Genomic DNA, 19,969 nt, shown 5'->3' with positions numbered 1-19,969 from the left:
ATGAACTTATAAATATTATTGAACTTATATTTTATGGATTCTAATCCTTAATAATCTTATTTTACCATCTTCATTTCTATTATTAAATTATGTTATATATATTGTCTTTAATTTCTTTATTAGTATCTTTTATTTTATTTTTATTATACAAAAATCTCATCAATCTTTGGAGCTAGGTTATAATTTATTACTTTTGATTTAAAATAGTTTTCTCTTTTCGATTTTAGACAACTCCTTTGGGTTCGACATCCTTGCTTACACGATCACTATTCTTTATGAACGATTCGTGCGCTTGCGATTTATAAATTTTTAAACATACCCGTTTTGGGTCAATCAATCGGCTTAAAATTGATATTCCTCAATGGAAAATAAAATTGGAACGAAATTACCGATCAATTTTTCTGGCTGAGTCGCGGACAAGGTCGCTCTCTTTAAGACGCTTTGCGGCTCTGCCCTAAGTGTGCACGGCAGTCTATCAACCACGTCATCCCCAGGATAAAACAGCCTCTATACGATTACGACACCACACCACCCACCAGCCAGCTCAGCTCGGACGGACGGCAGCGGCGGCGTGCGTGTGGTGGTCAAGTGTGTGAGTCCTTACCCATTCGCACAAAACTGGGTACCCCTTGGGGCACACCCCAAGACATAGCATTTGCAACTTATATACACTCTTTGAAGAGTGTTTCAATTCCATGTGGGACTTTTCCCATATCACACACAACTATATTTTTTTCAATTTTTAACAATTCACAAAACAAAGTACCAACAGATATTTTAATCAAATATAGGCTTTTAGTGTTAAAAATGACCATTCAGTAAGTGTAGAGTGGTTGTTTGAAACTTTATCAAGCAAAGAGATGGCATTTAATATATTAATATCTTATACTAACATCACTATTTTCTTCAATCCTACCTTCTTGAATTATTGCAAATAACTTATCATCATCTCAAGATCAAGTCATCATAGCATTAGCATTGGACATTTAAACCAATAAAAATCAATAATATAAAATTCAAAAAAACATGTGAGCACTTTTCTTTTATACCATTCTGAATTAAACTGATTATTGATGCCATTTACTTGATTACAAATGTATCATTCATGCATGTGTGGGATTACAAATTTATCATTCATTTATGGGATTACAAATTTATCATTCATGCATGTGTGGGCTTTTATCATTTATGGCCACATTGTGAACGTTAATGAAAATTAACGCAATTGCTTTGCCAAACCAAATATGCACAAACTCTACCACACTAAGAATATAAAACTTTTAACTAAAAACCATAAAATAAATATAATAATATATTTATATACCTTAATCAAGGATTATTTTCTATCTTTAACTATAAACCCTTTATATAAGCTAAGTGAAAGGAGAAAATTCTCTTAAAAACAATGTGGGACAAAAATCCAATTTGGTTTTTCTGTTGAACACAAAAAGTTCTAACACATCATTAAAAAGGTAATTTAATAAATCAATCAAAATCTTTGTTTTAAGGTTACATTACACAGTTGAAAGAGAAACCGTTTATATTCAAAACAATTGAATCAAAGTCAAATTTCAAACCTAAATAATACGAATTCCTAAAAAAATCTCACCACAATTACTCAAAGAAAATAATCCACAATATATAAAACCCACCAAAATTACAAAACACATAAAAGTGCACAACAACCCAGATCAAACTTAAGTATAACAACATACCTGATTCTGGTTTTATTCTTTCAAAACATCTGGTGGAACTCAAACGAGAGAGAGTTGGGGCTAGCAGCTGCCGACGATATGTTGGGAATGAAACTGTGAGAGAGAGTGAGAGAAGATTTCTCTGCTAGGGTTTCTTTGCAGGCCTTCACCCAGGAAAGAGAGGATCCGAGTTTAGAAAGTGACAAGAGATAGAGTCACGACAGGCAAATGGAAAGGAGGAGAGCAAGAAGAACTGAAGACGCAGAATAGAGGGAATTATTTTAATTAGGGAAATTTGCGGCAATTATACCTATGTAGTTAATTTTGTTGCACTTAAATGCTTATATAAAAATTTTGGCAGCAATAATGCCTACCGTTACGAATTTGGTGCAGACGTTGGTCCCTGGCCGTCAACTCTGATTAGGGACCAATGTGGTAGCCATGTGGCGGCACCTAATTGGCCCAATCATTTTTATTTTAATAAAATATTATAAAAATATATATTTTTTAAATTTAGTTAATTAAAATTTTAATTTAAAAATATAAAAATATATTAAAAAAAATTAAACTGATTATAAAAAAAAAAAGGTCTTCTTCATCAAATTTCTTGCAAACAACATACAAATGACTAGAAATCTCACTCTTGCTGCTCCTCCTAATATTATAGCCATAGTTTTTCCTATATTTGCTCTACCCACAAAATCAAAAAATCAAACCTCATTACAAAAAACCAAAAAAAAAAAAAAAAAAAACCCTCAAATATTATTGTGAAAAGGCAAGAACCTTTATTAAGTTTATGCATATATATGTTTGTTTGTGTATACTTAATGAAGATGATGGTGAGGATGATCTTCTGGGAACCCTATTTGGATAATAACTATAACTAATAAAGCACTTATGGAGATAGATTTGCCCTGATATGGAACTCCCATTCTTAACACACTCACTGTAGTCCGAGTCCCCAACATCCCCTTCACATTGAGCCAAAACATATACTGATTGGTAGTTGGTGGTGTAGAAACTGTGTCCTGAAATGACACCGTTTTCCATGACAGAGAAAGTTGTTTCCCTCCTCTCCTCAAAGCCAATCCCGGCCACGTTGGTACTCCCACACATCTTGAAGAACATCTCCATGCTTAAAATCTGAGTAAAACCATAGACCTCATAGAGCAAACAGCAGCCATAGAGCTGGAATCTTGCAGCTACAGTCTTTCCACAGAGATTTTTAGCCATGGAAGGTAGCTTGCTCACACAGTTGTAACAGTCGGCATTCCTGAGATCTCCTCTGCATTGAAAGATACCAGTGGATGAGGTCTGGTGTAATGCCCCAAAATCCCTAATGCAGGTTAATGGTTGGATCAGTAGGCCGAGAGGGCCATAATTATTTAATTATGCCATTATATGCATGTTTATGTGAATTATATTATAATATGATGTTAAATGTATGCATGTGGGTCCACATTTGATTATTTGGGTATTTTTGTAATTTAGCCCGTTGAGGGCATATTTGTGTATTTTGGTGCATATTGTGATTTATGGATGAGATCCCATTATTATGGAGATATATTCGAGCTATTCGGCATGAGACAGTCCTATGTTGCAAATTAGCGATTTTTTCATAACGGAGTCAATTATTGGGATATTGGATAATGAAAATGGTTATTTGATGATATATTGTGAGTTATTGAGATCAGTAGGAAATTATGGGAGTTTTGACTATTTTATCCCCCGGGGTGTTTTTGGGACCCCGAGCATTAGGTTTTATTTAAGGTTACTTAAGCCTGAAGTAGTCTGTCAGAAGAAAATCTTAAGTTAAAACACTTTCTCTCTCTCCCGAACCTTTGTGACCATTCGTTGCAATTTCGAAGAAATCTTGAGTTCTAGGAGTCAAAATCAAGCAAGGATCGAGGCATAGCGATCCTAGGAAAGATTAGAAGATTCTTGATCGAAGGATTTAGCGAGCAACAACCCAATAAAAGGTAATTCAAGCTTTAAGTTTTGATTTTTAGAGCTTCTAAGCTTTGATTTGGATTTTGTGTATCGATGAGTTTTTGATTCATTTGAGCCTCGAGATTTGTTGATTTTGGATCATTGGGAAGTTTGGGAACTTTGTTTTTTTGGATTTGGAGATGTTTAGGTATGTTTTTGGAGGGATTTAAATGTGAGAAAACAGAGTTATGGCTGGTTCCCGGGTGGGGACCGCGGCCCTGTTCTTGGGCGCCACGGCCTAAGTTGGGTGCTGAGGGCGGTGGAGTTTGTGCGTGCTGAGGGCCGCGACCCTAGGTAAGGGGCGCTGCGGCGCTTGCTCCTAGTTTGGCTGGGGGCCGCAGCTCAAGGTTTGGGGGCCACGGCTCATGAGGGTTTTTTAGGCCAATTGGGTGTTTTGATCATGGGAACTCAATTTTAGGCCTCGGAATCGTTCCTACTACCCGGTTTAGTGGGTTTCGATGTCCTGGAGGCTAGATCTTAGTTCGGGAACCTTTGTTATTCATTTTATTGATGGAATCTCATATTTGGTTATGACTAGGTGACCGCTATAAGGAACTAAAAGACAGATCGTTCTCAAGGGTCATTCTTTTACTCATTCTCGCTCGAATCAGAGGTAAGAAAACTGCACTCCATATGTGACATGCATGGTTATTCATGAGGCATGTTGAATGCTTAAATGTGGACATGGATTGAATATTGAATGCTTAGCAAATCTTGCTCACTTGTGTATAGCACTGACTGAATAATCAGAATTGGCAAAGGTGTCAGTATCAACTGTGAAGCTGTGACTCATTAGTCAAGTTTGGCAGTGGTACTGGGCACTGGTCACGCAGTTTTGACTCATAATTCAAGAACGGACTTAGCGTGTTCAATGCAAGCCAACAAAGATTAGATCTAATCGAAATCTGCATTAAATGACTCAAAAGAGCGTTAATGTCGGACTGACCTCAAGTTCGATGAATACTATAAGCGCTTGTCTAGCCAAAGGCTAGTTACTTAGAGCCACAATGACTATTTAGTCACATGGCTGTGGGTGCCGAGCCCCGTAGTGACTTACCCATCAGTCACTGATAAGTACCGAATTTGTCTATTTTTAATTCATTATTCTTTTATTACTATGCACTTGATTATTTATTTATATATGTTTAATTAGTTTATTTTGTGTTTTTAGGATTTTCAAGACATTTTGGTGAAAGTGAATGAATTTGGGATGTTTTACAAGCAATGGTTAAGCTCAGAATTACAAGACTGAAAATTTACACTTGATTTTGATAACTTTCCAATACTGTTTTGGAAATATACCTATAAATAGAAGTTTTAGATATTTTTCTTAGCTTTCTATAGATGTTTTAATCGTCCAATTCTGAGTTATATAGAGAAAGTTATGCTTAAAATACTTTCGGTCACTGCAGCAGAAGAAAACCGAAAAACGGGAAAACTTGCTACGGCCGCGGCCAGCCTTATTCCAGGCCGCGGCCTGGGGGAAAAAATGTAGTGGTCGCGGCTAGAAATGTCCCGGGTCGCAGCTGGAGCCCGATTTTCTGGAAAATACATTTTTCTAGTGGCCGCGGCCACCAAGAATCACTGGCGGCCGTCGATCGATTTTTTCTTAAATTTCAATTTTTAAATGTAATTTTTGGGGGGCTATAAAAGGGATTAGGGTTAACTTTTATTATAACTTTGAGATTGCGATTTTTAGAGGCTAGAGCAGCAGAGGAGGAGGAAAAAACATCATCATCTGTATTCTTTAATCTAGTTTTTCTTTCTTCTCAAAACTTTTTTATTTTCATTGAATATTTATGTTTATGAATATGATTATGGAGTAGTTTTCTTTATAGTTAAGGGTTATTTAAAAACCTTAGACATGAGATCTTGAAATGCATTGATGAATTTTATTCCCTTATATTGAATTGCTTCTATTTTTCTATTTGAATGTCATGGATCTTGTAAAAATCTTGTTTAGATGGCCACTAATTAAGGTTTTGCATTGTTCTAGTGGAGAGTAATTCTTGAATATTTCTTTAATATCGTTATATCCTTAGTTATTCAATCGTTGATATTTATTTCATTTTATGTTTTCAGCTATTAAAACTAAAACCCCTTTTTAATTTCAATCTAGTATTATTTTGAATAATAATTTGATCACAGTTCTCGTGGGTTCGACCCTTATTTACCGCTATACTGAAGTAGCTGGTATAAGTGAATAAAAAAATATATATTCTAATTTGATACGGCATACGACACGCATCAAATTTTTTGTGCCGTTGCCGGGGACTATTGTAAGTCATTTTTATTATTCAATTTAATTAACTACATACTCACTAGTTTAAATTTCTTGATTGTAGGTGTATATGTCTGACGACGATACTCAAGAAAGACTACAAGCCATAAAACAATATCTTGAGACATCGTTGTCCCACTCTTCAAGGACTATCACTGACAATCAACTCTTTCAACCTTCAAAGAGAGTCAATCCAGTACAAATACCATTACCATCTGACGACGATTCTGACTCTGAAACATCAGTTAAGTCTCAGATGGAGTAAGAAAGGACGTTGAAAGAGTTGGTAGCACCAAATCTAGACCATCAACCTCTGTGTATTCAATATCCGGCGTTGGACGTTAACTTTGAACTCAAATCGAGCCTCATACATTTATTACCATCTTTCCATGGGCTACTGGGAGAGGACCCGAATAAGCATCTGACTGAATTTCACATAGTCTGCTCTAGTATGAAACTAGCTTTAGTAATGGAAGAGCAGATTAAATTAAGAGCATTTCCATTTTCTTTGAAGGATGGTGCAAAGGAATGGCGCTATTACCTTCCACCGGAACTATTAATACCTGGAATGAAATGAAGACATTGTTCTTGGAGCGTTACTTCCCAGCATCTAAGGTTGGTAACATAAGGAAGGAAATCTGTGGCATTCGCCAACAGACTGGGGAGTCATTATATGAGTTTGGGAGAGATTTAAGAGGCTATGTGCTAGTTTCCTACACCACCAAATAAGTGAGAAACTCCTAAACCAATACTTTTATGAAGGACTATTTCCATTGGATAGGAGCATGATTGATGCAGCAAGCGGGGGAGCACTGGTGGACAAGACTCCTGCTGCAGCTAGGAGCTTAATTTCTAATATGGCAGCTAATTCTCAACAGTTTGGAGTTCGTCAAGAAGTTTCAGTTAAGGGATTAAATGAGACAAACTCTAAAGTAGAACAGCAGCTAGTGCAATTAACTAGTATGGTTCAGCAGATGGCTTTAGGTCATCAAGTGAGACCTTGTGGCATATGTCACTTGGTGGGGCATCCTACTGATGCATGTCCCACACTTCAAGAGGATACCAATGAGCATGTAAATGCAATCGGGGGATTCCCAGGGCAACCTAAGCAAAGGTATGAACCTTATGCTATAACTTATAACGAAGGATGGAAGGAACTTCCTAATCTTCGATATGGGAACCAACAAAAAATTGTTCCTACCAGACCACCAGGGTTTAATTCTCAACAAAGGCCTCAACAAGCCTATGTACCTTGTCATCAACAACCTCCTACTGGAGTCCCATAAGCTCAAGAACCATCAATGTCAGACATGCTTAAAACTTTGGTAGCTTCCAATATATAAACTCAAGTAATTCTTCAGAGTACTCAAGTGTCTCTCAAGAATTTGGAGAACACAATAGGACAGATTGCTACATCTCTGAGCAAGCTTGAAACTCAAAATTCTGAACGGTTACCTCCCCAACTAGGGAGGAACCCAAGAGAAAATGTAAGTGCGATAACACTGCAAAGTGGTATACAATATGAGCCACCCACACAACCTTTATCGAAAACTCCAGTGCAAAAGCGAGTAGTAGACAACTCCATCCATGATGAACCATCAACACAGAAAACATCACATAAAACAACTATGCCAACTTATGCCCCTCGTCCACCTTTTCCAAGCAGATTGAAAAAGTTTAAGAAAGAGAAAGTTGACAATGAAATTCTTGAGACTTTTCGAAAAGTTGAGGCAAACATTCCATTACTTGATGCTATTAAACAAGTGCCACGTTATGCTAAATTTTTTAAGGATTTGTGCACGAATAAGAAGAAATTGAAGGGTGATGAGAAGATAAGTGTGGGGGAGAATGTCTCTGCTGTTCTCCAAAAGAAGCTACCACCAAAATGCAAGGATCCTGGAACCTTTACAATTCCTTGTATGATTGGTAATAAAAGGATTGAGAGGTGTATGATTGATTTGGGAGCATCGATTAATGTCATGTCATTTTCAACATATGCTTCTTTAAATCTTGGGCCACTAAAGGAGACAAGAGTTATTATTCAACTGGCTGATCGAACTAATGCTTATCCTTTAGGGGTAGTTGAAGATGTGCTGGTGAAGGTTGACGGACTTGTCTTTCCAGCAGATTTCTATATACTTGAAATGGGGGATGCATCAATACCCAATCCGACACCAGTTTTATTTGGGAGGCCATTCTTGATGACAACAAATACAAAGCTGGATGTTAGAGCTGGAGCACTGACAATGGAATTTGATGGCGACGTTATCAAATTCAATGTGTTTGATTCTCCTGGTAAGATCAAGGGGAAGGAGACTTCATTGAAAGACCCAACATAAAAATCTTGACCACATCATTCAGTCGAACTAACGACATTAAACAAAGCAAACTTGCGGGAGTTTTTCTTACCTTTATCTTTTTATTTTTCATTGATTTTTTATTTAGTATATGCCTTGAGGACAATGCATAAATTAAGTGTGGGGGAAGGGAAAACTGTCTATTCAATTTTTATTTGTCATTTCTTTAGTTGTTATTTGTGTTTGTGTTGTTTAGTTATTTTTTGTTGTTTAGTTGTTTATAGTGTCATTTTAAAAAAAAAAAAAATTAGGTTGTTATAAGCATGGTTATGTTGAAAGTTGTATGTCAATGATAAAACTTCTGATTGAGATAAGAATATGTTTAGGAAATTGATGAATTCTGCATGAATTGTGTGCTTAACTCTTGTCTAGTTGTTACTTAAGCTTGATCTTTAATTTTTAAACATAATGTGTTCAATTAGATTTAATTTTTCACTATTGTTTGGAGATATTTATGCATGTTATCATCTATATATATATAGTCTCGACCACTCTAGAAACCATTGATTAATTGTTTGAGGCGAAATCCTAAGTACACATGATTAAGAAGATGATTAAGGCATGTTATTTGGATCGTTTGAGCCTTTCAAGCTTACCTATGAAATTAAATATCCTAGTTTCCCATTTTTGAGTCATAATGACTAATCTTTTTCTTTTATAAGCCAATATCGAAACATTTGCAACTTAAAATTTTTATTCTTTTTGTGACTCATTACACCATAGCTTTATATGATTGTTTGATTCGGTGGGTTGGATTATGGATTGTAAGAATGTGAAGTTGTATTGGTTTGTTGGATTATAATGTGAAAGTATATGATCTATTATTTCTTCCAATGCGCTGAATTGAAAAAGAAAAAAAAAACATATATAAATCTGCATTGAGAAATATGAAAAAAAAAAAGTATTGCAAAAGTATAAGTGTGGGGGAAGTAGTAAGATCAATGTGGAAAGAAAAAAATAGAAAAATTGTGTATTTTCTTGAATTGTATGGGAAATTTCTGGGAAGATCTAGAGAATAGAAAAGAAAAAAAATATAGGCTATGGTGTGATTTAAGCTTAAATATTCATTTTTCATCTACCTTTAACCTTAGCTTTACATTACAAGCTTTTAAAGACCTTTTGATTCTTGATTATGTGTGTTTACATTAGTGGAGAACAATTGGTTAATATCTATGGAGTAGATGTTTTTCAAGAAAATATTATTATAGATGAGACTTTAAAACATATTATGGCATGTATAAATTGATTCGAATGTTTGTGTTTTGCTAAGTTTGATTGTGTATAATCATAAAGAGATCAAGTTTAAGTGGTGAATGGGTATTGAGTTGAAATTCTAAGGAATGTGGAATTCAGATTTTTCTTATGACGTATTTGTTTGATAAATTTTTGAGACAGATAACGCTTTCGAAAAAACCATTGCTTATGTGTTTAGTTTTGATTTTATTTGCTCAAGGACGAGCAAATGTCAAGTGTGGGGGAATTTGATAAGTACCGAATTTGTCTATTTTTAATTCATTATTCTTCTATTATTATGCACTTGATTATTTATTTATATATGTCTAATTAGTTTATTTTGTGTTTTTAGGATTTTCAAGACATTTGGGTGAAAGTGAATGAATTAGGGATGTTTTACAAGCAATGGTTAAGCTCGGAATTACAAGTCTGAAAATTCACACTTGATTTTGATAACTTTCCAATACTGTTTTGGAAATATACCTATAAATATAAGTTTTAGATATTTTTCTTAGCTTTCTATAACTTTTTGAATCGTCTAATTCCGAGTTATATCGAGGAAGTTATGCTTAAAATACTTTCAGTCACTGCAGCAAAAGAAAGTCGAAAAACGGGAAAACTTGCTACGGCCACGGCCTAGGGGACAGAACGTAGTGGCCGCGGCCAGCAATGTCCCAAGCTGCGGCTGGAGCCCAATTTTCTGGAAAATACATTTTTCTAGTGGCTGCGGCCAGCGATCGATTTTTTCTTAAATTTCAATTTTTAAATGTAATTTTTGAGGGGCTATAAAAGGGATTAGGGTTAACTTTTATTATAACTTTGGGATTGCGATTTTTAGAGGCTAGAGCAGCAAAGGAGGAGGAAAAAACATCATCATCTATATTCTTCAATCTAGTTTTTCTTTCTTCTCAAAACTCTTTTATTTTCATTGAATATTTATGTTTATGAATATGAATATGATTATGGAGTAGTTTTCTTTATAGTTAATGGTTATTTCAAAACCTTAGACATGAGATCTTGAAATGCATTGATGAATTTTATTCCATTCATTCCCTTATATTGAATTGCTTCTATTTTTCTATTTGAATATCATGGATCTTCTAAAATCTTGTTTAGATGACCACTAATTAAGGTTTTACATTGTTCTACTATCATCTTAGGATTTCTATTCACCTAATAGTTTAGGATTCTAAGTAAAGTGATAAATTGCAATTAAGGTATTGTGACGGGTATTTTAATTGTGATGAGAAATAGAACCTAGGTTAAATGAATTGCATGCTTAATGAATTTGTTTCCTAGATTAACCTGTTTCCACAAAGTGTAATGCTTTTACTAGGTTAAATAGATTGCATGCTTAATGGGTTTATTGCTGGGTAAAAAGGGTTAATTAAGAGTGCTTATATTTAATTAATTATATTAGGGAAACTAGGATAATTGACTACTTAAGTGTTATCTGCAGGGTTAATAGTTTAATTGGAAGATAGGGAATATTATTCATCATTGTTGATAGATTGATTGTTGAAGGTGGAGAGTAATTCTTGACTATTTCTTTAATATCGTTATATCCTTAGTTATTCAATCGTTGATATTTATTTCACTTTATGTTTTCATCTATTAAAACTAAAACCCCTTTTTAATTTCAATCTAGTATTATTTTGAATAATAATTTGATCATAGTTCTCGTGGGTTCGACCCTTATTTACCGCTATACTGAAGTAGCTGGTGTAAGTGAATAAATAAATATATATTCTAATTTGATACGGCATACGACACACATCAGTCACTCATCTGTTAAAGCTAGTGACTTATCCATCAGTCACTCATCTGTTAAAGCTAGTGACTTACCCACCCGTCACTCATCTATTTAAGCTAGTGACTTACCCATCAGCCACTCATTTGTTTAAGGAAGTGGCTTGCTTGTTAGTCACTCATTATGGTTCACCAGAACCTCAAGTGTTAAATCACTCATCTGACTAGGGCTATAATCTCCTTCATGGTCAATGTGACCACAAAGTGATATCCACTCATCTGTTCAGAGCTTTAAGCTCTGTGTGATTATGATGATAATCATTCGATAATATTTATATGCATTATTGTGTTTTCTTGCTGGGCTTTGGCTCATGGGTGTTATGTGGTGCAAGTAAAGGGAAAGAAAAACTCACCCAACCTTGAGTGAAGAGCTTAGGCGGTGATGTGTACATATGCAGCCGCTTGACCACCACGGCTAAGGAGTTCTCAAGGGAACTAGGGGGTTTACCCTATTTTTGCCGCTTAGATCAGCGGATTGTAAATTTTAAACAATAATGACCATTTTGCATTATAAATAACTTGTAAACGTTTTTATGGGCCCATGAACAGTTTTATGTTTTAAATAAAATATATCATTTCCTTTTGATTGGTTTTCCACCTTAACCTGTTAATAACACCTAGAAGCATGTTTTTAACCAAAGAACTCGGGTAGCGAGTTAAATTCACGATTCAACGTTCACCGTAACGGTCTTGGGGTAACCAGAGCGTTACATCTGGCCACTCCCAGATGAGGTTTTGAAAAACTTGGTCTTTGAAGATTGTTGAACTAGAGAAACCCAAAAGAGCAGAGAGGGTTTGGGAATAAACCCAAAAAATTAAACTGATTATAAAAAAAAAATTGGTGGGAATAGTTGGCTTTGTGGGAAGCCTTTGGGAAAGTGTGGTGGGTTGACTAAGAAGAGTCTTGCCATAATCATAGTTGCTAGGATTTTTGGTGTTGCGGTGTCATTGTTGTTGGCTTTTGAGCTTTGGTGGTGGTACCATTTGACCAGAGCTTGTCGAGGGGGCCGAGACTCTACCCATGGCGTCAACCGGAGCTTGTCGCAAGGCAGGGGTTGGGGGGAGATGAGGTTGAAGAAGACCCATGGGTCGAGGTGAGGTTGAAGAAGACCTTTTTTTTTATAATCAATTTAATTTTTTTAATATATTTTAAAATTTTTAAATTAAAATTTTAATTAACTAAATTTTAAAATATATATTTATAATATTTTATTAAAATAAAAATGATTGGGCCAATTAGGTGCTGCCACATGGCTACCACGTTGGTCCCTAATCAGAGTTGACGGCCAGGGACCAACGTCTGCACCAAATTCGTAACGGTAAGCATTATTGCTGCCAAATTTTTTACATAAGCATTTAAGTGCAACAAAGTTAACTACATAGGTATTATTGTCGAAAATTTCTCTTTTAATTATGTTTTATTTTTTTTCTCTAGGCTATTGGGCGGGATTTTCTTAAAAGTTTGACTTGCCCGCTTTTTATTTCACATTGCCCCTTAGAACTTTTAATCACATTTTTTTAAAAGGTCCACATTCAATACAAATATACAAATTAAATTTACAAATTATTATATAAAAGGTATTAGAAAAATTTAGAAAATCAAAAGAAAATATAATTTTAAAATTTATTAATTAATACATTTTTATAATTAAATCTACACAATTTAGTTATTTTTTAAATATATTTTTGTTATTTTTAATTTGGATTTTGGTGACAGTTTTTAACTGTCGTGGTTGTGTGTCGGGTTTTAGTTTTAATAACTGTCAACGTTGGAGTCAATAGCAACAATTTTTAACTGTTGGCATTGGTTTTAAATTAACTGTCAGCGTTGAGGTCAATAGCGAAAGTTTTTAACTGTCGAAAGCAATAGCGACAGTTATCAATTGTCGGTGTTCGTCTATATGCCTACAATTTTTAACTGTCGGCATAAAGTCACACTAAGCAATTATGACAGTCAATGGAGTTGACTGTCGTGGTTGTGTGTCGGGATAGCCTGTAGAGTCCCAGAATTTTACTTAGCTAGTTAGATAGTAATAGCTAGTAGTAGTTAATAGTATGATAGTTACCGTGGATTTTTGGTTCAAGCCGGGACTTAGGTGGAAACTCATAACAACAGTTATGGATTTTAAAAGTTTAACTTATAGTTTAGAAATATTAATTATAACATAATGTTTGATTAATATTGCTGGTCCTAATCTATTATTTATTATAACCTAAGGTTTAGATGAAGACAATAAGAATATGACACTTGTCATAAGCATGATTATTAAGGAATTAAGTATTTTAATGATTGAATAAAGAAATAGCAGCCTTAGCACCTACCAGAAACTGTTAGGGCCGTATTTTGACTCAGTCAAAGCGGTTATCCAATTTAAATTATGCTGAAAAAGTACAATTACGTGTTTAAAATATTCATGTATGCTGATATATCGCAGCATAGGAGCCGATATATCGCCTAACGAAGAATACGGAAAACACGTTGACGTTGCACGATCGTACGAACGGAGGCTCGGAACTATGCCAGAGCTGATATATCGCCACATAGGGGCGATATATCGCCTAGGGTGATATGATTTTTTTTAACTTTTGTTTTTAATTCTAAAATAAACCTTAACCACTTAGACCTGCTTCTTAACGTTTTTGACCTAGTCTTCAGCCTCTGATTGATGAAAATTCAATTCTTTTTCATTTTTAAATCATTATTTTATTCAAATCAAAATGGGGTTAATTTCAGTCCTTACCTCTATAAATAAGACCTAGTACCCAGCCCTTCCTCTCATTCTTCAAGCTGCGATCAGAGACTCCAAGGAGCTAGTGAGACCATAAGAGTGATAAACCCTTGGGTTGGGAAAAAGCTTTGTCATTCTTAAGCTTTTATAAACACTTGGGAAGTGAGGTTTTGAGTGTTTTCGATATTGAGGTTTAGACCAAACTATAAGGCCATTCAAGGTATTCCTATGCTTTAAGTCCAGCTCTATATAACTCTTTAGTTTTATTTAGTTCCTTTTTATTCAGATCCTAACTTTCGTTATTGGTTCTTGATTAGGTTCTTGAAACTTAAGTTCTTTCTTGGTAAGTTTCTTCTTGATGGTTTAGTTTCCACATTCATTCTTTATTCTTTAGAAATACTCACCATTTGTATTGTTGGTTTTAGGAGTGTTCCAAATCTCGTCCTTGTTCTCATATCTCGGTGATGGTAAGGAAAATAGGATAGATCTTGTATGTTTGTATGATATGTTATGTTTATGTATAATATGTTATGATAAGTTTATGTTATAATATGTTATGTTATGTTTTTTTTTATGTTATCTAGGGTTCATAGTTGCTTAGCTAGCAAGCCCTAGTGTTTATCATTATCATGGTTTAGAGTTATGGTTTACCCTACCTCAGATATTAGACAGGGGACCTAGATGGGTTATCATATACTACCATGTGATCCAACCTACCTCAAATATTATACATGGGACCTAGATGGTTTATTGCATGCCATGTTAATGAGTTAATGGCCATTAATATTGTAGTCCTATATGGTATACATTTTTTTTATAGTCATATGTTTATAGTATATGTTTATGTTTTGTTTTTAGTAGATTTTTCTTGCTGGGCATTAGGCTCATTCCTTTAATTTAGTGTGATGCAAGAGAATGAATATGGAAGGCGGAAGGATTCTTGGTAGCATGGCATGTGTGTTGAGGATGAATGGAATGGATAGGTTGCGTGTCGATCGAGGATGACGTCTATTTTAGTCTTTTGAAATATGTCTCTTTTGTAATTCCACATTCAGTTTTTTAACTTGTTTTTAAAAGCTATATTTTATGTTTTGTAAACAATGGGATCTCATACCATATCACATTTTATTTTACATTTTTAATAAAGACATGTTATTTCTTATATTTTGGGTTTTCAATAAAGGCATGTTATTTCTTATATTTGTATCGAAATAGTAGCTATGTCTAGTAGTTTTAATAGTCTAAGGTCTTAGAATAGTTGGGTCATTACATAGCCCAATTTTATAGTAGTGAGATAATGGTTTGGGAAAATGGTGCAACAATTATGTAACGTTAGAGACTTTTGCAGACATAAAAAAAAAAAAAAAAGATAATGAACTTAAATGCTACACTTGTAAAATAAGAGGGACTTTAGCCGCCAATAACCCATGAAAAAATAATGTACCCAAATTCTATTAATTATTGTTATATATAACTAATTTAGTGTGATTTAATAAAATAATAAAATTTCCCTATATTACTCAAATCCATAAAAACTTTCCTTAAATAAATTTATTAACCAAATTCTTATTTTATTACACATTTCTTTTATAGAATATTTGAACTCTAGCGTGAATATGAACAAATCACCATTACATAGTTTGACTATTAATTAGCAAGTTAGCTCCATTGTTGTACTAGTAACCAATGTGAATAGCTGTGCAAAGAGTGAACATCATAAAGTGCCACCAACTACATAGTCCAACAATGAGAAAAGCAATTATTCTAGGTACCAATTGGTAGCTATGTAATGTTTCTATTAGTTTTTTTTTTTATGTTTCATCCAATCTAATACAAAAGTGACAAACCTTACCCATTTTTTATATTGTCTGAATTTGATTTTAATAACATTTATTCTATGAATAGTGTTGTCTATGTTTTCACCACTAGGTATGTGACAGTCTTCAGAGGAGTAATTTAGCTCATCGAGCGCTAATGAGGTTTCATATAGCTCGCATAGAGCTTCTCGAAGTGTAAAACCTTGAGTACTATGATCTGAGTACAATGATCCGGCCAAACATGGATGTCTCCAAGTGAGGCCACGCCCCGAGGTCCATCCTCTAGGCGCAGATATCTATAAGCGAGACCGCGTCCTGTGGTTTGTTTCCAAGGCCTGGACGGTTCCAAGGCCATGTCTGAGGACCATTCAGGTGGCCCTATCTCTTTCTTCATTCGCCAAGCCTAGGATTTTGTCCTCGGGGCATGGAGTAACTATCAGGTGTCTATCACTGCAGTTGTGGCCCACCAGAAGATCGTCTGACAAATTTTGGAGAGCCTCGAGTAGTGGTGTCGAGTTCATACACTCGATAATCAGCATTTCCCACAACGCCGCCTGACATGGGCAAATGTGCAGCCATATCCTGTGTGGCAGTCAGAATCTCGTGATCTACAGGGGAAAGACCGGGTAAAAAGTTGTGCAATCCCACATCGCCTGGGGTAGGTCAAGTGTGATGATTCTAAGAGTGTGTAGGTATGGGACTAAACAGTTGAAGATGACTTAAATGGATTGATGGGTACTACCTACGCCAACAAGATGCATCTTTTTTTCGGTAGCTCATCACTTGAGAACTCCAAAGTTAAGCGTGCTTGACCTGGAGTAATCTCATGATGGGTGACCTACTGGGAAGTTTTCACAGGAAGCGTGCGAGTAAGGACAAAACACGCTGGAAAGACTCGTGTTGGTTTTCAGGGCCAGTCGTCATTCCAGGAAGTAGCCATAGTGATGTGAGGCATTACATCCTGACAAAATCAGATACTTGTTCCCTGTAGAGTTGGTGGGAAATTTTCTGCAAACGGACTCGTGCAATTTTCCTGGGCCCATGGTCTTTATTAGTGCATCCCTATGTAATTAATTAACATTTTACTCCCAAAATGATGAGGGATGTTGTACTAATTGTCCATTAAGGATATTAATGACCGAGCCCCCTATAAATAGGGTTGAAATATCTCCTTGTAAAGGGTTCAGAATTTTGGCTAGTTTAGTTGTGTAAACTCAGAGCAATTAATATATATGTTGCATGAGACTCCAATGAAATTTGCTCAAACATGCTTCAAACCTACTAATACCAAAGACTCGTGGACTAAGGTTCTTTTATAGTCCGAACCGCATAAAACATCTGCGTTATTTCTTCAATTTTTTGTCAAGTTCTTACACTTTGATTGTTAGTTTTATATATTATTTTATGTTTGTTGTATATGTTCTTTTATGTATATCTTATTTGTTAATAGCTTTCTCATCCAACTTATTCAGTGTCATTTTTAAGTAGAATACTTTTATACATCAATTTTTTTTTTTTTTGAGAAAATACATTAATATCTTTCCATACTAGGAAGTATATAATTTTTTTAAAATATACCATTAAGTATATAAATAAATTAATGTATTTTAAAGTGTATAAAATGATGATGTGTTTTTATACGGGACTAGTTTTCTATATGATTTGATATAGATAATAATTATGTTTTATTCAAAGCTCTTATTTGTTTTGGTGTGTATGACATGCAAGTGATTTTGTGCTAATAGTATTTGGTATCCCATTTACAAAGAAAAAAAATCTGGGTCCAATGTGCTAATACCTTAAAGATTGGGGATTATTTTACAAATAAGTAGCTGCATTATTACTCGTACATATTTTTGGCATTATTGAATATTATTTTTCTTTATCCCCTTTAATATGAGACCTTCGCTCTTCGGCCAATCACACTCTTCTGCAAACTTGTTTGTCTTCTTATTATAATTGTAAAGTTGTTCTGAAGTAGCTGCGTTCTTCTCATAGGAATGGAACAACAATGTACTCATCTTTCTGTTGCGCCTTTAGAAAATCTGCAACACCTTCAACCAGCTAGCTAAGCTTCAAAGGTGCGCCTTTTTATTTATTTTTTTAGTTGATGGCTGGAATATTTTAAGCTTATACCAAATTTGAATTTTGTCAATGTATTAAAAAAGATTAGAATTTCAAAGAGAGCATAAAAAAGCTATGATAAGCGTAGCTCTTATGGACCAATAAGGCTAGAGTACTACAATGTCTATTGGTCTTAGCTCCAATAATCTTGTTTGTTTTTTTCTTTTTATATGAGTTTAAATTTCTTCCCCTCCTTTCATTGTACTTCTTTTTAGTATAAAGAGGAAAAAAACGAAGAATGACAGAGCATGTTGGAGGAGATGATATGAGGATTAAAGTTGATACATTGGCAACTGAACTGGAAAAGTTGATTTCTGATAATGTGTCAATGGCACCTCAACATAGTCCCTGCATCTTTAGAGTCCCAAACATTTTATCAAGGCATAAACCAGAAGCTTATGCACCCTATGCATTTTCATTTGGGCCATTCCACTACGCTAAATCACATCTACAAGCCACCCAGAAAATCAAGCTCAGATATTTGCATGAACTCACCTCCCGTTTTCCTGACCCCAAGGGGAAACTGATGGAACTCACTGCAGTCATTATCGAGGTTCAAAATGAGGCTCGGGAGTGCTACGAAGGATCAATCGACATGAATATGGATGAGTTTGTTAAAGTATTAGTACTCGATGGCTGCTTCCTCATTGAACTGTTCTGCAAATGTATGTATATTAATCTCAATAAAAAAGATGATCCCATCGTCGGGGCGAATTGCATGACCACAATACTATTCCATGATTTGATTTTGCTGGAAAACCAAATCCCTTGGCTGGTACTTGAGTGCTTGTTTGAGATGTCCATAACTCCTCAAATAAACGTCTCTTTGATTACCCTAGTCACTAATTTCTTCCATAACCTCGTCTCTAGAGAAGTAGAATTATTTTGTCATGAGATTCTAAGTCATGAACACAAACATATTCTTGATCTACTCAGAAACTCCTTGGTATTGCCTTCTGCTATAGCAAAACAGAAAAGAGATAGTAATATGGAATGCAATAATTGGCTACTGATACCATCAACTACAAGTCTGCAAGAGGCAGGAATTAAGCTGAAGGCTGCAACAACAAGTCCAGTGTCTAGTATTTTGGATATCAAATTCAAGGATGGTGTCCTTGAAATTCCCCAAATCATTGTTCAGGATTTGACAGAGCCACTGTTTCGAAATCTTATATGCTTGGAGCAGTGTCTTCCTTGCTATGGGGAAGTGATAAGTTCTTACATGGCATTGTTGGACTACCTCATTAATACTCCCAAAGACATGGAAGTATTTATAAAGAATGAGATCATTGAAAACTTTGTGGATATTGAGGATGCAACCATATTCTTCAACCAAATCTTCAATGATGTTAATGTGGAACATTTCTATTATTTTGATCTTGTCAAGGAGGTGAATAAATATTATCGACGTAGTTGGCCAAGATACCGAAGAGTGCTTATTCATGACTATTTCAAACACCCTTGGGCAGTTGTTTCGGTCTTAGCTGCATCTATTCTACTCATTCTTACATTTTTACAGACTTTATTTGCCATAATCAAATAGTATATATACATGATATGCGCATCCTTGCCCAGGAACGTAGCATTAGTTTATCATGTTTTTTGTTGAACTCGTTTATCTTGATTTGTAGTGGTTGATTTCCAATATATTGTACTATTTGATTGTGATGTATTATTGTTCTATATTTAACTGGATCCCTATTATACTTTGTGCTTTTATATATTCTATGATAATTAAAAATCTCAACTTTAATTATAACGTAGACTCTAGTTTAGTTATTATCTTTATATTTAATCTTATTGTAAATCACTTATTAAACTAATTAACTATGAAACTAATTGATAACAACCAAAGTTACAAGTGTATTAATGTTTATGCATAACTTTCTTTTATTGTTGAAATTGTAATGCAGGTGCATTTTATAGATATATAATA

At 34.8% G+C, this 19,969-nt stretch overlaps 1 protein-coding gene and 1 pseudogene across 1 annotated transcript; one reads left to right on the top strand and one right to left on the bottom strand.

Annotated features, from left to right (window-relative positions):
- Positions 1-1,864: 1,864 nt before the first annotated feature.
- Positions 1,865-16,488, bottom strand: LOC133813867 (plasmodesmata-located protein 2-like; annotated as a pseudogene).
- A 1,344-nt stretch (positions 16,489-17,832) lies between these two features.
- On the top strand, positions 17,833-19,752 carry LOC133817099 (UPF0481 protein At3g47200-like). The gene is made up of 2 exons (XM_062249492.1): positions 17,833-17,990; positions 18,249-19,752. Exon 2 carries the CDS (start codon positions 18,272-18,274, stop codon positions 19,574-19,576), a length of 1,305 nt encoding a protein of 434 aa, XP_062105476.1. The 5' UTR covers positions 17,833-17,990; positions 18,249-18,271; the 3' UTR covers positions 19,577-19,752.
- Positions 19,753-19,969: the final 217 nt, after the last annotated feature.

This window comes from Humulus lupulus, chromosome 2 (assembly GCF_963169125.1).
Source record: "Humulus lupulus chromosome 2, drHumLupu1.1, whole genome shotgun sequence".
Classification (NCBI taxonomy): Eukaryota; Viridiplantae; Streptophyta; class Magnoliopsida; order Rosales; family Cannabaceae; genus Humulus; species Humulus lupulus.
This window is presented reverse-complemented; position numbering and strand designations above follow the sequence as displayed.